The sequence below is a fragment of the Emys orbicularis genome, chromosome 4, assembly GCF_028017835.1.
Source record: "Emys orbicularis isolate rEmyOrb1 chromosome 4, rEmyOrb1.hap1, whole genome shotgun sequence".
In the NCBI taxonomy this organism is placed as follows: domain Eukaryota; kingdom Metazoa; phylum Chordata; order Testudines; family Emydidae; genus Emys; species Emys orbicularis.
The window spans coordinates 112,490,867-112,512,567 of NC_088686.1; the positions used below are offsets into that span (position 1 = coordinate 112,490,867).

The following is a 21,701-nucleotide window of genomic DNA, read 5'->3' on the forward strand; positions in this document are numbered from 1 at the left end:
CCCCCCCCCACACTCCATTGCATCCCCTACTCAGTGAGCGCACCAGGGCCATGCAGTGAGGAGTCCCAGCTGTGACCATCCATTCCCCAGAGCAGCCTGCGGACAGCTCCCTGCCCCACTGCCAGCCAGGACTGAACCCACGCAGTGAAGAACAGAGTAGCGCACCCCAACTCAAGGTACTTTCCCCTTATTTTTAGCCTCTTTGCCTTCTGGGAGGTATTTAACTTTCAGGTACATTAAATCTTAGACCCTGGACGCCTTTCCTTCTGACACCCCATATTAGTGACTGCAATGACTTCTGTGTAGAAGTGGCAAAGGGGGCAGGTATTGTAAAGGCTGATCTCCTGTCTCTGTGCCCTACAGCGGTCAGGTTCCACCCTCGTCTCCGACTTTGGGGGTGTTCCTGCTTTCTTAGGATTTGACATTCTCTGCCGTTCCTTCCTGAACTTTCAGATGCACAGGACTCACCCCCGGATACACACCCTTCCTTCGCATAAGTTCCTCCTGTCTCGATGTTTCTTAAGGCATCAGGTTCCTGCGGGAACCTAAGTCGATTTAAACCCCCATACCTGGGATCCCAAAGTGGAAGGCAAAGCAACTAACCCCGAGCGTTTGTGGTGTCCTTTCAGATGCAGAGGTGGACTAGTCTCCTGTTTCTATCTTTGATCTTTTGCGCCACCCTCTCAGAGACCTTTGGACTCGTTTTATCAGTAAGTATAAATTTCATTTACAGGGGCTCTATCCATTAGACATGCTCAGTGTCTTAGCTGACAAGTACCAGTAAACTGACAGGCACTCTGGTTAGATATAGGGCTGAGCAAAACAAAGCAAGTGCCCGAGAATATTTTGGATGGTGGATGAACAATTGGGAATATTGGACATTTTAATACTCATCTACTTATGACAAATGTGCTACAAAGTAGTTAAACAAAACAAGGGTTATTAGTTTTTATATAGTAAAGTTTAATGAATGGCCATCTTACTTAGGAAAAAAACAATGAATTCTTTTGTTTTAATGAAGCTTACAAAATATAAACAGCTGAGACACAACAAATTGTGTAAATCCAAACCAGTATCTAGAGGGAAATATATATATACTTTTCAGTAAAGCAGATTGGGAGCAGATCACATTTATTATAACTTGTAAGGTTTAAAATTTATAATGCATTGTGTGATTTGCACTTTCGTCTATATTGGGTCAAAATTAGGGTTACCATTCGTCCGGATTCTGCCGGACATGTCCGGCTTTTTTGAGTTAAAAATAGCGTCGGGGGGAATCTGTAAATATCCGGATTTCCCCCCCAGGCAGAGCGTGCGCGACTGACAGGGTAGCCGGCCGGATCGTGCCACTCGCACAGGGCTCTGGCAGCCAGAGCCCCTCCTCCACTTCCCCCTCCTCTCCCCTGCAGCTTGAAATCACTCCCCTCCTCTCCCTCCCTGCATTCGCAGATCGCCGGCTGGCTGTTCCCCTCGGGCCTCCGGCAGTCTGGAGCTCCTCCCCCTGTTCCCCCCTCCCCTGCTGCCGAGCGCGCTGCTCTGCAGCACTCTGTTCTGAGTGGCACGGTAAGGGGGCCAGGGGGTCGGAGAAGTTGCAGGGAGGTTCTGGAGGGGGCAGTCAAGAGACAGGGAGCGGGGGGGGGGTCGGGAGTTCGGGGGGGCTGTCTGGGGGTTGGGGGTGTAAGGTTTTGGGCAGTCAGGGTACAGGTAGGGGGTAGGGTCCTGGGGGGCAGTTAGGGTGGGGGATCTCAGGAGGGGGCAGTTAGGGGACAAGGAACAGGGAGGCTTAGGTAGGGGGTGGGGTTCTGGAGGGCAGTTAGGAGCAGGGGTCCCAGGAGGGGGCAGTCAGGGGACAAGGAGCGGGGGGGGGTGTTTGGGAGTTCTGGGGGGGGGCTGTCAGGTGGCAGGGGTGGGGAGAGGGATCGGAGCAGTCAGGGGACAGGGAGCAGAGGGGTTTAGATGGGTCGGGAGTTCTGGGGGGGCTGTCAGGGGGTGGGGAGTGGTTGGATGGGACGTGGGAGTCCCTGGTGTCTGTCTGGGGGTGTGGGTGTGGATAAGGGTTGGGGCAGTCAGGGGACAGGTAGGGGGTAGGGTCCTAGGGGGCCAGTTAGGATGGGGGGAAGGTCTCAGGAGGGGGTAGTCAGGGGACAAGGAGCAGGGAGGCTTAGGTAGGGGGTGGAGTCCTGGGGGGCAGTTAGGGGCAGGGGTCCCAGGAGGGGTCAGTCAGGGGAGAAGGAGTGGGGGGGAGGGTTGGGGGTTCTGAGGAGGGCGGGAAGTGGGAGGGAGTGGAAGGGGCAGGGGCGGGGCTAGGGCAGGACAGGGGCGGGGCGGGGCTAGGGCGGGGCTCCTCCCGTCCTCTTTTTTGATTGTTGAAATATGGTAACCCTAGTCAAAATCCTGGTCACGCTGAACTCAATGGCAAAACTCCCATTGACTTCAGTGAGGCCAGGGTTTCACCCAGACTGAAATATATATTTTTTTTTGATGAATAAAAAATATCAACTCATTAGAAACCCCAATGAATCTGTTTGCACAAACCAACCTCCCAGATTCATGTTTCTTTTTTTCAGAAAGTATTATGTAAATCATGCAATAAATAATCTACCTGCACTTTTCCCTCTGTAAGGCAAAAGAAAAAAGGGGCTGGACTTTGAATAGTGCTGGTTACCTACTTGGGCCACGTAAGTCAAATATTTAATTTTCTATATTTTAAAATTCTATTAAAAATTCTATTAAAAATGGTCACTTGCCTATTGTCTGCCATGAGTGTGCTACCCACTAATCGGGCTATTAAAGTAATTTTTGTTTAAACCTTCTTATGTAAAACTAAAGAGTGTTATTTCAGAGAACCTTCAGGTCTACACTTACTTCCTGGTCCGGCCGTAAGCAATCGATCTTCTGGGATCGATTTATCGCGTCTTGTCTAGACGCGATAAATCGATCCCGGATCGATCCCGGAAGTGCTCGCCGTCGACGCCGGTACTCCAGCTCGGCGAGAGGAGTACGCGGCATCGACGGGGGAGCCTGCCTGCCGCGTCTGGACCCGCGGTAAGTTCGAACTAAGGTACTTCGAATTCAGCTACGTTATTAACGAAGCTGAATTTGCGTACCTTAGTTCGAAGTGGGGGGTTAGTGTGGACCAGGCCCACACATCTGAAGCCTGGGATAGAAACAAATAGAATTTAAACTTCCTCTTCAAAAGCAATGCCATGTAAAGGCACTACATTATATGGAATTACACATTTGGGTATTCTTAGAGTGCTAATGAGTTGTAATCCTTAGGTGGCAAACATAGGGTTACCATTCGTCCGGATTCTGCCGGACAGGTCCGGCTTTTTTGAGTTAAAAATAGCGTCCGGGGGGAATCTGTAAATGTCCGGATTTCCCCCCCATGCAGAGCGCGCGCGGCTGACAGGGTAGCCGGCCGGATCGTGCCACTCGCACGGGGCTCTGGCAGCCAGAGCCTCTCCTCCACTTCCCCCTCCTCTCCCCTGCAGCTTGAAATCACTCCCCTCCTCTCCCTCCCTCCCTCCCCCTCCCTGCATTCGCAGATCGCCAGCTGGCTGTTCGCCTCGGGCCTCCGGCAGTCTGGAGCTCCTCCCCCTGTTCCCCCCTCCCCTGCTGCCGAGCGCGCTGCTCTGCAGCACTCTGTTCTGAGCGGCACGGTAAGGGGGCCAGGGGGTCGGAGAAGTTGCAGGGAGGTTCTGGAGGGGGCAGTCAAGAGACAGGGAGCGGGGGGGGGGGTCGGGAGTTCGGGGGGGGCTGTCTGGGGGTTGGGGGTGTAAGGTTTTGGGCAGTCAGGGTACAGGTAGGGGGTAGGGTCCTGGGGGGCAGTTAGGGTGGGGGGATCTCAGGAGGGGGCAGTTAGGGGACAAGGAACAGGGAGGCTTAGGTAGGGGTTGGGGTTCTGGAGGGCAGTTAGGAGCAGGGGTCCCAGGAGGGGGCAGTCAGGGGACAAGGAGCGGGGGGGGGTGTTTGGGAGTTCTGGGGGGGGCTGTCAGGTGGCAGGGGTGGGGAGAGGGATCGGAGCAGTCAGGGGACAGGGAGCAGAGGGGTTTAGATGGGTCGGGAGTTCTGGGGGGGGGGGCTGTCAGGGGGTGGGGAGTGGTTGGATGGGACGTGGGAGTCCCTGGTGTCTGTCTGGGGGTGTGGGTGTGGATAAGGGTTGGGGCAGTCAGGGGACAGGTAGGGGGTAGGGTCCTAGGGGGCCAGTTAGGATGGGGGGAAGGTCTCAGGAGGGGGCAGTCAGGGGACAAGGAGCAGGGAGGCTTAGGTAGGGGGTGGAGTCCTGGGGGGCAGTTAGGGGCAGGGGTCCCAGGAGGGGTCAGTCAGGGGAGAAGGAGTGGGGGGGAGGGTTGGGGGTTCTGAGGAGGGCGGGAAATGGGAGGGAGTGGAAGGGGCAGGGGCGGGGCTAGGGCAGGACAGGGGCGGGGCTAGGGCGGGGCTCCTCCCATCCTCTTTTTTGATTGTTGAAATATGGTAACCCTAGGCAAACATCTTGTTACTCTAAAATAGTAGTTTTACTTCCAATTATACAATAATGATGATTAATTGTATAGAATCTAAGGGTATTTGCCTTGCAAAGTAGTTATAACATTTTATGGAGTTTTGGAGGTCAATCAAGGGGGAAATACTATGGGTGAAATTGGGCCCCATTGAAATCAGTGGCAGTTTTGCCACTGAACTCAGTGGGGCCAAGATTTCACCCTAAATCTACGTAAAAATGCCCAGACTCATAGTCTTCTGATACTGTTCTTGGACAAAACAAACTCTCTGAGATTGTAAATAAATATCAGTAATTTACAAGAGGAAAATATTTAATTCCATTTTGTAATTAAAAACAAACACCAATGTCTGAGAGGCTGAAAACGTAAAGTTCAAGTTTCCAAAAAAGTATGGAGATGAAAAGTGAAGGTGTCCCAATTGGCTAAAAAGCCTTCCTTTAAAACTATTTGTAGCTGATTTAATAATTGTCATTTATTTTTACCCAAGGTTTTCAAGATGCTGAGAGGCATAAAACATACAGACATCTATACCTACCCTTTACTACTTTTTATGTTAAATATTACTGGGGGTTGCCTAATTTCACCCTCTATAGTATATGATAAACATTACAGATAACTAATACCACTGTCCATATAAGTATCATAACTGTCTTTTTTTCCTTTATTAGTCACTTTTTGTAACTGACCTTGGGATACAAATGTATGCACCTTTGATGTATTTATTGATTCTGTAAATGTTTGTAAGTATATTTGCCTTAAAGCAGCAATGCCAGAATAGACTGTGTTGAAAGACATACATGCCATTCTGTAATGGGGGCATATATTTGCTGAGTGCCATTTCTCTAAGACTGGATAATAGGCATCATCCTCTGTTGCAGGTCGTATTGATCAGCTTTTACTGATAAAGGAAATGCCCATTGCAAGGGGGAGAGAAGAGGCACCTGGGGAATGTAAGATAGTTTTTGGAGGTTATTCATGTAAACTAATTGCAGTTTACTTTAAAACAAATTACTTGGCAACTTTTTTTTTTTTTTTTTAAAGAGGAAAGAGTAGCAAAACCACATTCCTAAATTACACATGAATGGTCCAACTCTGCATTCCCTGTACACCCAAAACTCCCACTGAATTCAGGAAGAGTTTGGGAGTGCAAGCAATATAGGAATGGGCCCTTAATGGATATAAATTAAATACACAAAATTAAAAAATGCCTTCTTTAATTCTTTAATAAGCTTATTAAAGAATGATTCCTTTGATTCACTAATTATACATCATTCTATCAACAATCCCATCATGGTCTCGTGCACAAATGAAAAGAAGGCTATAAAGAGAGTCACTTTTAAATCTTCTTGAGCTAGCTCAATAAAATCCATCAAAATCAACCTGGAGACTGTAAATGAAATTAACTCTTCATCTCTAATTTATTTAACAGATGCAGTAGATAATCACAGATCTTTTATTGACAAACATGGCCTAGCTGGTAAACGTGAGATACAGCCTGAAGAGGATATAAAAATAGGTAATGAAATGATGAAAGCCAAGAGTTTATGCTTCTGTATATAGCATTTTATTTACTATGTTTGAGTTATTGTCCCCCTAAATGGAAGCTTAAGCTTGCTTGTAGGCAGGACAATGTAAAGGTGCCACAGGACCCTCTGTTGCTACTTAACATACATGAGTAGTCCCATTGAAGTCAATGAGAGTATTCATATGAGAAAGGAAAGCAAAATTTGGCTCACAGACACCAGAGTTTGGAGATCTGACCTGAATTATGTGTATTCTGCCTTGTAATAGTTTAAAATGCAGAGTCATACATTGATTGGCAGGACAAAAGCTTTTGAGTTTCCTTCATTTTATCCAAATTAACATATTTGACTATAAAACCTACCTGTTCAAAACAAAGCTTTCAAGTTCTATCAGACACTTAGGCCTGGTCTACACTAAGACTTTAATTCGGATTTAGCTGCTTTAATTCGAATTAACGCTTGACCCGTCCACACAACGAAGCCATTTAATTCGAATTAAAGAGCCCTTTAATTCGATTTCTGTACTCCTCCTCGACGAGAGGAGTAGCGTCAAAATCGGTATTGTTAATCCGAATTAAGGTTAGTGTGGCCGCAATTCGATGTTATTGGCAATTAGATGTTATTGGCTACCCACAATGCAACGCTCTGGAAATCGATGCTACTATGGTAGCTTGGACGCACACCACCGAATTAATGGTGCCTAGTGTGGCCGAATACATTCGAATTTATAAAATCGGTTTCCTAAATTCGAATTATATAAATTCGGATTAATCCTGTAGTGTAGACATACCCTTAGGAGTCCTAACTGATTAGCCCAGGAGTGTGATCAGTAAGGGACAATATTAGGGGGATCATATATTAGGGAAAGTTATAGAAACAAGAGACACCTTTTATCATATCAACATAGAACTGAAAGCTGTTGTTGATAATGCTGTATGGAGCTGGTTTTTGAGAAATGGATTTCTCATAATAACCCCATCTCAGGTATAATTGTATAATTTTTCCATAATTAAACAAGATAAATTGTTTCAATTAGAAGACTTAGGACCTGATCCAAAGCTTAATGAAGTCAGTAGGAGTCTTTCCATGTAATGCAATGGGTTTTGGAACAGTCCCTTAATCCTGAGAGGTGCTGAGCATTCACAACTCTGAGCTCAATGGGAGTTGTGAGTGCTCTGTACGTCTCAGGATCAGAACCTTACAGTATATCGTCCCTGTTTTTATAACCCTTGTTTGTATTGTAAAATTTCTACTCTATGCTGATGGTAATGGTTCAAAATTCAAAAAGGGTTGCTGTGTATATTCTTGCCTAAATGTACACCCTAAAGCATTTAATTTTATGGTTAATCTAATTCCTACGTATTGGTATGCAAAAATGTTACTTTGTTCAAAATACCTTATTTTCTCTAAGCAAATATTTAGACCAATACAAAAGCCATTTCCTTTTCTTGGTATATCTGAAACTTATTTCTTGAACTAAAAAATACTCCGATTGCATTCCTAGACAAAGGGTGAATGAATCTAGAGGCAGCTGGGGAGCGTCTACAGAGGCAAACTTTTTTTGTTGTTTTTTTTTAGTTGCCATTTCTTGGGATGTTTTATTTTAAACACTTTGTATAGAATGTCCAATATCAATTTGTAATAGTAAAAATATATATAAAAAGTGATGTGATCGAGTCAATGAGTTAAAGCAGGTACTCAGCTGGAGGCTATTAACAGGAACACACCATTTCTAAACATTGATACAACAACCAACTCTCGCTTGATCGTTCATAATTAAACAGAACACAGCTTAGCAGCAGGAAGCTTTTGCTTTATAGAATTGCAGTTTCATATCTAGATCACACCTCCATGGCAACACCACGTTAAGGCAGCAAATGCTGTGAAATTCCCATCAGCATTTCCTCTGACGTCTTCCATTGGGAGAGCAGGATACACCACCCTCTCCTTTCTGGCCATACATATGGAGGCTCTGTGCTGCTACAGAATCTCTAGCCCTGCTACTTGGTAGCACAGCTGAGGCCTCCCTTAAAGGAGGGGATTCCCCATGACAGAGTCAGGGGCATGTGTGAATTTTTAAGTATAACCTATAGGTCCCCTCCTCAGGACCGTCTCTTGACCTACCCATTGCCTGTTGAACCCACTGCTTGATTCCTTCTAATCTGCACAGATCTCCAGACACACAGATAGCTCTTTTTGGGGTTCAGAAGATGCCTTGGGAGCTGTTGTGACTCTTTTCTGTATAGTGAGGGAGTGATCCACACATGGCAAGAGCCCTAAGTATGGATCAAAAGACATGAGCTAGTCCTCTGTTAGGGAATCTCAAAATGAGATCCATTTCTCACTCCAATCCCGAGAAAGCTGATAGTTGTTCCTGTGCTCAGCATTGTACTAACAGGGGAAGATAGTCCTGCTCCAAGGAACTTACAATCTAACTCAAACCCTGACAGTACAATAGAGACACATCTGATAGTCAACAAAGGTCCAAAATTCAGGTAAGGTTCTTTGCTTATTACTTATTAGTAGGAGAACATTGAATCATCTCCCATAAGCTGTACAATTCTGTTGAAGACCATTAGTTCATTTCCGGTTATGGTTGTATGGGGGGGGAGGGGGAATTAGAAATGTTGGCGCCTAGCAAAGCGGATATAATATATTTTGCTACTCTGAAATATTGATGAAAGGGACAATTAGTGCACTCTGATCTAGTAATACTTCTCACTGACTCACTGTATTTTCCAATTGTGGACGTGTAGACAGTTCCTTTGTAAAATACGTGATCTGGAAACTATACATTGTGGAACTGCAGATGTGGCTTCCCAATAAAGTCACCCCAAGATGATAGTGCTCAGCACTTTGCAGGATGGGACCTAAAGATTGTAACCTAGTTTCTTATAAACTTCATTTAAGCACACTCCTTCCATCAACTCTGAAAATCTCCTTTGCACCTGAAATTTCTCATGCAGACCCTATTCAATGGAGACATTTTTTAAGTTTCACTGGCATTGAATTAGGTATTTTGAAAAACATATTTTTCACTTGCGGAATGTAGTGGCTTCTTATAAAGTTGTCTTAAAATGGTAATTGTTTACATGTTCAAGGGGAACTAATGCAGTGGACTATTTTTCAATAAAAATGGGTGAATAAATTTGGACCTATTTTCTCCGGAAATCTGAGTCTCTGAGGTCTCTTCAGATATAAACTTCTTGACTGGGGTTTCAGAATTTACAAGCTCCACAGACAGCCCTGTAGACCTTACAAGCACTGTAAACCAAATAACCTGAAGGCTGCTTTAACTTACATTAGTACAGAAGCTCCAGAACCAGGGACCTGTAACAAGCTCCCTGATGTCACCCCATTCTTGCACCAAATGTATTTCAGTGCAGGAGAGAATCTGGCTCTCAGTTTTTCCACTGAACTTTTAAAATGAAATGTAGTTTCACGGATTTTTCTGAACTCTTACATTCACTATTGTGACTAAAGTTGTGTCAGCAAATATTCATACTATCTATACATTAAATATCCAATAAATGTTTTCTAGGTAATCTTGGGAGACCAGTGGTTGACGACAATGTTGTACGCACAGTAATTGAATTTTTGACTTACTTGCATCTTAAAGGTTAGTAAAGCTCTCAATCATTTAAAAGTACAGTTTTATTTCAGTCACTGAGGATCTGATTCTGTAATCCTTACTTGGACAAAACTCTTGAATAAGAGCTGCAGGACTGGGATTGAATATATAATTGTAGATTCATATTTAAATTGTGCGACTTTGTTGAGCATCACTGGAGAATGGGCTTGATTATGTTTGACATAACTCCTAGAACAAAATGTGCTGAAACGATATCGCTGAATATCCATATTAACAAATAATGGATTGAAATCTGGAAGAAACTACTAAGAGCCTGCTCCCACAAAACACTTATGGAGATGCTTAAAGTTCAACATACAAGTAGTGTCACAGAAGTGCATGACGTTAAGTATATGACTAAGTGGTTGCAGGATTGAGATGTTGACTGTAAGCTCCTTGGTGCAGGAACCATCTTTTCATTATACATGTGTACAGTGCCTAGCACAGAGGGGTCCCGATCCTGCTTGGAGCCTGTAGGTACTACCAAAATGACAACTGCCAAAACTGTTTGAACTATCTTTAATAGGGTCAATATTTTTACTCTTACTTAAAAGACTGAATAAAAGGAGATGTTTCAAAGTTTATCATTATCAAGTTTTACATTTGTGTAAGACAGTGACAAAGGAAATAAATTTTCCCTCCATTTGGACACTGTGGTGAAGTCATATCCCTGAAATTGTGACATCACTCACCTGTGTGGCAACAGAGTTCAAACAGAGGCAAAACTCCCTGTGAAATACTGGAGAACTGTCTATATAGGACCTGTAGGACTGAGACCTCTGAGGATGCCTAACTAAGGATTATGACTTTATTATAGCATCAAGCAAACAGAAAACCTGAGTGGTTACTAGACCTCTATTATAATTTTGAAGGTCTTCATGTGTTTTTCAGAAAATTTCAGGCAAAGTAAATTAATTTATTTAAATATACCTTTTTCAAATTTTCAGCCAGTATAGAATTGCTCCTTTCAACTCTGCTACATTCAAAATATTTAGAAAGTGATTTGCATTAGGAGAAAAAAAATAACACAATACATGCCTTTAATCTTCCTAATTGTAAGCATTATGAATCTTTCATTCAAAAGTCACCAATTCTGTCACATGCCTTCTCTATAAATCCCTACCTTTGAATATAATGAATTATAGATACTTTCAGAGCAATGAATTTATTATTAGATAAAATTACAGGTGCTGTGTTTTTATTTTAATTAACGCACTGGAATGAGACATTTGTGTTTTATTAATTTCACTTTACTGTGAATATCTTTTCAAGTCTGTTAACTTCAAGATTTTATGAATTTTATAAATAAAACTCTGGACAGTTTTGGCATCATTTTCTAAAATGATCTGTCTTGGTTCAGAAAAATCCTCTGCTAAGACTACTGTAAATACTAAAATACAACCAGTGTTAGCTAAACTACATTGCACAGTCTATAGAGACTGTATTTGTTTGAATGGTATAGTTAAGGATCTTTGAGCAATACTGTCATTTCCAGGGATTGAGAATACTTCAACTGTCCAGCCTCAGTCCAAAAGCAAACCTAAGATTTTGTGCCATTCTCAAGCATTTTTCAAACACAGCACATCCTGGCTTACCTGAATCTCATGGAGCATGTTGAATAAGTTAATACAATCAAAGCTTGAAAATACCTTCAGTTTCCCCAAAATCTCTAAGAGGTCGTAGTAGGACATGACCATGTTTGGGATAACAGAGTTTTCCCGATAACCCTGGTTTTGCTGTATAATAAAAACATTAATGTGGATTAACTGCACAAAAAAACCTCCTTTTTGAAAAACAATTGACATTTTTGCAGAAATGTCTGATATGCAAAACTGGGGCCCAAATCTGCTATCCTCATTTTGAGAAGTAGCTTTCAGAGGGTAGCCCATTAAAATCAATGGATCTGTTTGGAAGGTGAGTCTCTGGTCTCTGGAGGCTTAGTAGTAATTATGCAGCTGTTCTGTGCTCTGGGCTGGGAGAGGGTGGTTCCATTTCTCTTCCCAATTCCTGCAGAGCATGTTTACTTGTACTCCCCACAGAGACTGAGTATTTTTCCATTCAACATTTTTACTCATCTGATAGATTACATGGATCTAAAATAACATTTTCAAACATTCATACAATGCTCTACAAATCTTTATTCTCCCAATCTTTCCGTGCTGTTTCTCCCTGTTAACTGAACAATGAGCATCTGTCCAAATCCATATTTACAGGGTAGTCACTTGAAATAACTATTGTTTGAGGACCCTACTTACCCATACACGGGCTATTCCCAAGTGAGGGAGTGGAAAGTCAGTATTGGTGAATCCACCCACAAGTTGGGAACAGCAGTCACCGCATGAACAGCTTGAAAGCATAAATGGCTCAGGGAGGGTGTCTCTTGGGACATCCATGATCATGGGTATTGATCCTGATCTGGTCACCCTACATAGGGTAGACATGACCCCAGTGTTGTCAATAAGACCACTCATCTGCTTACTGCAGATGAGTTAGAGTTCCCATTCAGAGAAGAATTATTTGGGCCTCAGTCTCTAAGTGCTAAAAGAAAGCCCAAGGAGATCCTGATTTAATATTGGTCAGCTGGTGTTTATATACCAGTGCAGTATAGACATTTCTGTACTCCCCTGTGTAAGCTACGTCCCAGTGTGGGGGTCACAGCAGCCTCCTGAGCAGGAATGACTGGGCAGGGCTGGGGAACAGGCTGAGCGCTGACCTCCGCAGACTGAGCCAGCATGGAGGGATAAGTAATGTGCACCTAGTAAAGAGCTGATACCAATTACTTTCCCCATGGAGCAAGTGTCAACCAGGGGCTGAACTGTGACTTTTTGAGTAACAATTACCTGATCTGCTCTTTGGACCACACAGTTACATGCTCCTCCTTACTGTTACCATCAACCTTGAGACTACACAGAAACCAAATCCACTGGATCATGCACAATGGCTTTTCGGTGATGCAGAACTGGTACTCCAAAGCTACAAAACACAGAATGTTAGCAAGTGATGCTACATTTTTAGCTAACAATGACTACCAGCGAGATCTTGACATGAATATGTACTCCAAATCAATATCTGATTTAAAAAAAAATTCAGTCCAATAATAATAATGTAATATAAATGCTTTTTACACATCTACTCAAATGTCAGTTTATTACACTAAATATATTGATTTATGCATTTTCTTTCTCAAAATAATCAATTTTATAGAGAAATGTTTTTAACAATAATGATTATTCAGATAATTCATATACTTCCATCTTAAAGAGAAGGGGCATATTTATAACAACACCCTCACAAGTGGAGGTCACTATCACAGTTGGCCTTTTAGGCCCCAATGCTGAAACTGGCTCGGTGCAGGGGTCTGCCCAGCCTGAGCCAGTTGCAGGATCAAACTTAATCAAACAATATTAAATCTTATGATACTGATATTCAGTGATATGAATCAAAACATCAAGGTTGATGTAGAAGGTTTTTTAAAATACTGTAAATTATAACAGGAAGTTATGACTTATTAATATTAAAAAGAAACATTAAATAGCCTAGAAATGAGCCATGAAAAGTATGAGCCTATTGCCTCATCTGTGGTCAAAGGGAAGCAAAGTAAGAAAGTTTAGCAATCATAAGGTTGATTTTTAGGAATTAATTGTTAATACTAAACTTTGCACTTAACTATTTGTTGCTAAAAGTCATGACTGTGTTTTTCTTTTTCCCCTTTGCAGAGGCTGGGGCACTAGATAATCTACTTTCATCAGAAGAAACAAATCAGTCCTGAAAAATAATGTATTTATACTTTGTTGTATTGTAAATGAAGACTAAACTCTAAACAGAGCTTTAAATGAACAGAAGATGGTGATTATTGTTTACATTACTCTTATACAGAGTTACACATGGTAAACTACTTTCTGCCCTTTTTGTTTTGTTTTTTTCTGTGATGTTACAATGTAAGATTTTTGCCTTGATAAAAAAAAAATCTTTAGGTAAGTGGTAAAATAAAAAAAGAACAGCTGCATTTTGTTTCATTTTCCTTACAATAGCATGTTTTCAAATTACATATAATGCACAATATGTAGCATATTAAATACATGTTTAACTTTAAGTATACAAATCCTCCTAAGCCTGAGCACTGTACCTGTGTCAACTCAACCCCCTGTGTAGATGCAGCTAGATCAATGGAAGAATGTTCCGTCAGTCTAGCTACCATCGCTCGATGAGGTGGAGCTCTACAGTGATGGAAAAACCCCTTCTGTTGCTGAAGGAATCTTCTCCAGTACAGCGCTACAGGTCCATAACGATGGTGCTGTAACCGTGCCGCTGTGGCACCCATATGGTAGACATGGCCCCAGTGTTGTCAATAAGATTACTCATATGCTTAAAGCTAAACACATGCTTAAAGAGCTTTTTTGGATCAAGGTCAGAGTGTCCAGCACTTACAGAATCAAGCCCTGCGGAAGGAACTATGAAACTAAGTTAGAGAAGATGTAATCCTCCCCAAGATGGATGCAGGCTATAGGGCTGCAACTCAATCACTAACATACCTCTGGAGTGGATTTGGTTTCCTAGATCATGTGGTCTCTTCTCCACGTGCACTGATAAGGGTCAGGGTAGAATCTCCTTCTGCATGGCCACTGCATCTACACCAACCAACCTGCTGCACATAGGCAATGACTCCATGGGTGCTCTGGGGCTGGAGAATCCCCAGGGAAAAATTCGTGGGTGCTCTGCACCCACTGGCAGCCAAGCTCCCCGCCCCACCTCACCTCCACCCCTGAGGCGGAGAAGCGGCATGCTATCTCCCAGTGCTTGCTGCCTCAAAACAGCTGTTTCGCGATGTAACAAGCTCTGGGAGGGAGGGGGGAGGAGCGGGAACACAGCGCACTTAGGGGAGGAGGCGGGGCCAGGGCAGGCATTTGGGGAAGGGGTTGGAATGGGGGCAGGGCAGGAGTTGGGGCGGGTCCAGGGGTCAAGGGGGGTCGAGCATCCACCGGTGCCAGCAGAAGTCGGCGCCTATGCTGCTGCATAGACTCACCATGAATAGGGTGACCAGCTAGCAACTGTGAAAAAATGGGGGTGGGGGGGAGGGGTAATAGGCACCTATATAAGAAAAAATCCCAAAAAAGGGACTGTCCCTTTAAAAATGGGACATCTGGTCACCCTAACCATGAGCCTTGGGAGTAGAGCCCTGCAGTAGGATTGGGAGCCTGTGGGTCCTACAGGACCTGCTGCCATAATAGCGGGAGCAGGATAAAAATTCCAGAAACAATGCGGGAGCGGGTGGTAGTGGGAATGGATATTGTGGGGCAGAAGCAGGATTTAAAAAACAGTCCTCCTGCACTGCAAACAACATGAACGCCCCATTCAGCAGCCACCACTCTCCAGCCACCCAACTCTGAAGGCAGCACCGCCATCAGCAACAGTGCAGAAGTAAGGATGGGAATGGGGGATCTCCCTGCCCCTGCCCGTGCCTGGGGATGGCAAGGCATGGGGTCTTCCTGTTCCCTGTGCACGATGATGCAGGGTCTCTCCAGCCATTTGCATGGAGAGTTAGAAGTTTCTAATCCCTTTGCATAGGGAAGGGGAGATGCTGGGGCTGCTCATCCCCTTATAGGAGTGCATGAGGACTCGGATCCCTCTGCATGGATGAGTTGGGAGGGTCAGTGAGTTCCCATCCTATTGCAAAGGGGTGCAGGGAAGTGGGTGGGTGCTGGTGGGGAGACAGCTGCTGAGAGCAGCTCATCTAGCCATTACTGGGACAATTTTAGAGCCCTGCAGTGGTCCCACAGGACCAACTGCCATAACAGCAGGAATGAGATGAAAAATTCAAGAAACAATGTGGGAGCAGGTGGGAGTGGGAATTGCAGGTTGGGAGTAGAATTTAAAAAATAATTCCTTGTAAGGTTCTACTTGGGAGAGCTTTGGATGGGCCTTACAGTGCCTTACAGTGCTATGAAGCATTGGCACTTTAAAATGCTGCTGATCAGAGCAAGCACACTGTCAGAAATTCCAGAGGAATTACTACATAATCTGATATTCACTTTTATTATAGTTAAATCTATTCTAGTAGCTACCTCCAGTAGCCAAACCCCTGTCCTTGTGGCCACTTTAAAGTTAATCAACATATGCTTTTTCTTGGATGGTTGCTCAGGGTCTGATCTACTGACCACCAAAATCAATGGAAGCCTTCCCTCAACTTCAATGGGTTTTTGATCAGGTCCATAAAGAGCAGGTGTCACTGGGATGTTTTGGGAAGTAGTGCAAAAAGTTTTCACCATCTGAGCTGCTAGAGCTTCAATATTTGAGAAATGCATGAGATTCCAAGACTAGCAAAAAGAAGAAATAACAAATTTTAACCCTTATTCTACTAATATTTTCCACACTGCCACCTAATGACCTGATCCAGAACCCACGGAAGTCAACAGAAGTCTTTCCACCTATTTCCATGGGTTTTGGATCTGGTGCATTATGAATGTTTAGGATTAATGGACCTCTCTGCAGTATTCAACCACAAGGATTCTACTCTTTCTATGGAAAAATAATTGATTCCAATACCAATTTCAAAGAACTTTAACTCAGTATGATTTTGATTTCTGTTCAAATAGAATGAGAAATTCAGTTTAAAATAAATTGAGTTAAATTACTGTAATCAAATTAGTACCGCTGCTAAACTGATTCCAGTTAAAATGTTCCTAAGTAGTGATGGATACATTTTATAAGGTTTTGTTGGGATGTTTGTTTGAAATTCTTTATACTGGAAGTCTCATGAGATCAAGCTTTCTTGGACGATTTCCAGTGTTGTCTGACTTTGAGCTGATAGTCCCACAAGACCAGCTCTGATTATGGTATTATTCCTCAGATACTACATTGATTCACAGATTCTAAGACCAGAAGGGATCATTATGATCATCTAGTCTGATCTCCTGCATAACACAGGCCATATAATTTCACTCAGTAATGAGCACCATAAGAATTCTATCAGTAAATATTTCAGGATTTACAATTCCAAAATAAAGATACAGAAAGGCACATTTCCAAGGTATCCCTCCCTCTGCATTAAGTGCCTCCCCAACCTTAATCTTTGCAAACCATAAAAAAAAAAAAAATCTTGACCAAAATTTTGTGCAGGCTTTTATTAGGGCTGTCAAGCGATTAAAAAAAATTGATTGTGATTAAACAATAATAGAATACTATTTATATAAATATTTTTGGATGTTTTCCACATTTTCAAATATATTGATTTCAATTACAACACAGAATACAAAATGTACAGTGCTCACTTTATATTTATTTCAATTATGATTCAATATTGTTTCAATTCATTAAAACAAGTACTGTAGTGCAATCTCTTTATCATGAAAGTTGAACTTACAAATGTAGAATTATGTACAAAAAATAACTGCATTCAAAAATAAAACAATGTAAAACTTTAGAGCCTACAAGTTCACTCAGTCCTACTTCTTGTTCAGCCAATCGCTAAGACAAACAAGTTTGTTTACATTTGGGAGATAATGTTGCCCACTTCTTGTTTACAATGTCACCTGAAAGTGAGAATAGGCGTTTGCATGGCACTGCTTGTTGTAGCCGGTGTCGCAAGATATTTATGTGCCAGATGCACCAAAGATTCATATGTCCCTTCATGCTTCAACCACCATTCCAGGGGATATGCATCGCGCTGATGATGGGTTCTGCTCGATAACAATCCAAAGCAGTGCGGACCGACACATGTTCATTTTCATAATCTGAGTCAGATGCCACCAGCAGAAGATTGATTTTCTTTTTTGGTGGTTCGGGTTCTGTAGTTTCCACATCGGAGTGTTGTTCTTTTAAGACTTCTGAAAGCATGCTCCACACCTCGTCCCTCTCAGATTTTGGAAGGCACTTCAAATGTTTAAACCTTGGGTTGAGTGCTGTAGCTATCTTTAGAAACCGCACATTGGTAATTTCTTTGCGTTTTGTCAAATCTGCAGTGAAAGTGTTCTTAAAATGAACAACATGCTGGGTCATCATCCGAGACAGCTATAATATGAAATATATGGCAGAATGCAGGTAAAACACAGAGCAGGAGACATACAATTCTCCCCCAAGGAGTTCAGTCACAAATTTAATTAATGCATTATTTTTTAAATGAGCATCATCAGCATGGAAGCATGTCCTCTGGAATGGTGGCCAGAGCATGAAGGGGCATATGAATGTTCAGCAGATCTGGCATGTAAATACCTTGCAATGCCGGCTACAAAAGTGCCATGCGAACGTCTGTTCTCATTTTCAGGTGACATTGTAAATAAGAAGCAGGCAGCAGTATCTCCTGCAAATGTAAACAAACTTGTTTGTCTGAGCCATTGGCAGAACAAGAAGTAGGACTGAGTAGACTTGTAGGCTCTAAAGTTTTACATTGTTTTGTTTTTGAATGCAGCTACATAATAAAAAAAAATCTACATTTGAAAGTTGCGCTTTCAAGATAAAGAGATTGCACTATGGTACTTCTATGAGGTGAACTGAAAAATACTATTTCTTTTATCGTTTTTACAGTGCAAATATTTGTAATAAAAATAATATAAAGTGAATACTGTACACTTTGTATTCTGTGTTTTAATTGAAATCAATATATTTGAAAATGTAGGAAAAATGTTCGAAATATTTAATAAATTTCAATTGGTATTCTATTGTTTAACAGTGCAATTAAAACTGCGATTAATCGTGATTAATTTTTTTAATCGTGTTTACTTTTTTGAGTTAATCGCATGAGTTAACTGTGATTAATCGACAGCCCTAGTTTTTATATTATTCAAAAATTCTTCCATCTCTACATCTTAGAGATAAATTTAGCAAAATATTATTTATGTTTTAATTTAGGGAAGGACTCATCCATCTAGCTTGTTGAACAATGTCAATATTGGAGATTTCATCCAGTTGTAAAACTATAATCAACCCCACAGGCAAAAATCAGATAAACAAGATAGTCCTTATACCATGCTCTGAGGACCAATCCTATTGATGGAACACACAGAGAGAACAGACAGACACACATCCAATGTGCTTCTGCAGAGAACTAGAGAATTTCCTTCTACCCCAAAGTCCCTCACTTTATTAATTCCCTCCCGCATACAACACATCATGGTCCCCTCTAAGAAGAGGAGGACCAAGAACTCTGAGTTGAACTTAACTCCAGAGACAGACTCAGGATCTGGTAGAACAGTGGAGAGAACAAGTTCAAGGGCCAAGGGCCCTACTGAGAACACTCCATCATTGGTCTAGACATGAAAATCTAGAGAATATTAGCTTGAGTGCCCTACCTGCACTCAGTTGCCATGATGATACCTGGAGAGGAACATCATTTCTCTGGTTGAAAAGAACCAAACCATAAAGGCTTCAGAGATCAGAGTCAAGCTGCGTTTCACCAAAAAGTAAATAGGGACTAGATACAGTCTTTAGAAAATGGATGTAGTATGTTCCCTGAGGCTCACATCACTGAGCTACATGGGGCACTACATTCTGCATTCCCTATTGCTTCTGAACTGTCTTGCAGAGTATATTAACACAGTCACGCACAATTACAAAGTTCAAGCAAATAGGGCCCATCACCTGACCAGCAAATTACATCTCAAATAAGTGGTATAATTGCAATTATAACTCCATTGAGATATCTCTAGGATTCTTTCACATGTCAGCACACAATTATTTTTCAAGGGATCCACAGATCTTCCATGTTTGGGCTAATGAATATCCAGAAATGAACATGATTTGACCAAAATAGGATTGTTTTAACACAGTGCTCTAGCAACCAGATTTTTCCATTCAGAGACTGGTTTAAAGGCAGATCAGTTCAATGTAGAAATAATTATTCCAATGTTCAGGTGGCACAACTGACATAAAAACAGCGTACTCAGATAGGGAGTTGTTAGCCAGATGATAGAATACATGTATTTTCCCACCTGTCTACTAATGTAAAGGTCATATTACAAACATTAGTACCAAAGTACAGAACAGGGATTTGCAACATACTGAAGGCTTGAAATTTCATTTTAAAAATTGTTGGCAAATTGGGAGAGACATAATTCTGCTTTCAATGTTACAATAGTTAAAGAGAAAGTGCACCCCTTTTTGTCAGACTAGCACAGTGTAATTTCACAAGATAACAAAGTACCCCAGCATGAATTATCTCAGAAACTATTCTGACCATTCATTTGCTATTCTTCTGCTTTCTAAAGAAGATATGATATAATAAGGTTTAGAAAATGAATGACTGATACTGTAAAGTGAAGGCCAATCAATCTTATATATCCCATTTCATAATACAAGAACAAGTGGCAACTAAATTAAATTAAAAAGCAACAAATTAGAATTAGGCACAAGGAAATACTAGTTTAGAATTAAGCCAGAACACATATTATGTCAGGAGATTATTGAGGCGACAGGATTCAAAGGGTTAGCTATCAGTACAGCAATTACATTTTCACTAGATAGGTAACAAATACATTAACACATTAATGTCAGTTTGACTTTTTTTTTTTTTTTTTTTTTTTTGTGTCTGTGTGTTTGAACACTTTGCAAATTCACAAAATAAAGTATTTGTTACTTAGGTTAAGAATGAGTGTTTGCTCAGTGCTTTGGGTAAGGGGCAGTACATAATTGCACCACCCATGGAAGAATTGTGACTCAAACATTGCATAGATACTTGTACTCATTAATTGGGTATCTGAATTTTAATCATGAATATTAGATACTTAGGGGCCAATATTGAATTTTCATAGAGTTTAGGGCACTCATCTCTTTGCATGTGGCGCTCAGCACCTCACAGACTTAAGCCCCTTATAGGCAGAATTGAGCTGGAGATAAAAGCTGTTTCTGGCACATCTCCTTCCTAAAATATACTGCATACAAAACAGTCATTTGTTCCCAAGTCCCCACTGCATCAGGTTCAATCAAGGAGCCTTTACAATTCAGTGCCTGTATGTTCCATTATTTGTGGTATTCCTGATTGAGTTTACCAGTAGTAATTTTTCCTTGAGTCAAGTCAGTACAGAACAAATGCTTATGGATATTATTAGGGGGTCATTCATAGAGCTGGTCAAAAAACAGAATTTCCGGTCCATGAGATATTCTGAGCGTTCAGAATTTGGATGTGTCTCAAATTGGGACAGAGTCAAAGTCTTAGAATTTTTTATTAAATCAATATTTTGTTTTAACTTTACTGAATTTTTTTGTTTCAGCTATTACGTTATAGCAGTGGGTCTCAAACTTTTTTACTGGCGACCCCTTTCACAGAGCAAGACTTTGAGTGCGACCCCACCTAATAAATTAAATACACTTTTTAATATATTTAACACCATTATAAATGCTGGAAAAAAGCGGGGTTTGGGGTGGAGGTTGACAGCTAGCGACCTCCCATGTAATAACCTCACGACTCCATGAGGGGTCCCGACCCCCAGTTTGAGAACTCCTGCGTTATAGTATAATTTATAATATAACATTGTCAAAAGAACAAAGCTGAAATGGAACATTTCAATAATTTCCCATTGCAACAAAACTGATACGTTTCTGTGAAAAGTTTTGATTTTGTCAAATCAGCATTTTCAGATGGAAAATTGTTCGGCTAGAAAATTTTCAACACACTCTCATCATTCACTGTTAGAGGTAACATTTTTCAAGCCTAGTCATTTGTGGTTATAAAAGTTTTCATGGCATTTTTGTAAAATTTGTGTTATTTACTTAGGCCTGGTCTACAGTACGCGGTTATTTCGGAATTAGCCGAGTTAATTCGAAATAAAACTGATTCCATCCACACGACCAAACTGTTTATTTCTATTTAAAGGGCTCTTTAATCCGATTTCTGTACTCCACCTCAGCAAATGGAGTAGCGCTAAAATCGAGATCGCAGTTCCAGGTTACAGGTACTGTGGACGTAGTTGGCCTCCGGGAGCTATCCCAAAATGCTCCCTTGTGACTGCTCTGGACAATGCTCTCAACTCCGATGCACTAGCCAGGTAGGCAGTAAAACCCCGGGAACTTTTGAATTTCATTTCCTGTTTGGTCACCATCAGCACAGGTGACCAT

The 21,701-nt window shown here is 41.8% G+C and overlaps 2 protein-coding genes across 2 annotated transcripts in view; both read left to right on the forward strand.

Annotated features, from left to right (window-relative positions):
• Window positions 1–21,701, forward strand: part of RPLP2 (ribosomal protein lateral stalk subunit P2) — a gene marked incomplete at its 3' end in the record, with an annotated part of 461,868 nt that overhangs the window by 332,352 nt on the left and 107,815 nt on the right. The window lies entirely within an intron of this gene.
• Window positions 630–13,425, forward strand: LOC135878633 (galanin peptides-like). The gene is made up of 6 exons (XM_065404353.1): window positions 630–710; window positions 2,624–2,678; window positions 5,381–5,452; window positions 5,932–6,018; window positions 9,567–9,644; window positions 13,373–13,425. Exons 1-6 carry the CDS (start codon window positions 630–632, stop codon window positions 13,423–13,425), a joined length of 426 nt encoding a protein of 141 aa, XP_065260425.1.

Coding starts and splice junctions, on each gene's coding strand:
- LOC135878633 (XM_065404353.1), top strand. CDS start 630: ATGCAGAGGTGGACTAGTCTCCTGTTTCTATCTTTGATCTTTTGCGCC. Junction 5,453..5,931: donor AGAAGAGGCACCTGGGGAAT/GTAAGATAGTTT, acceptor TTTATTTAACAG/ATGCAGTAGATAATCACAGA. Junction 6,019..9,566: donor TGAAGAGGATATAAAAATAG/GTAATGAAATGA, acceptor AATGTTTTCTAG/GTAATCTTGGGAGACCAGTG.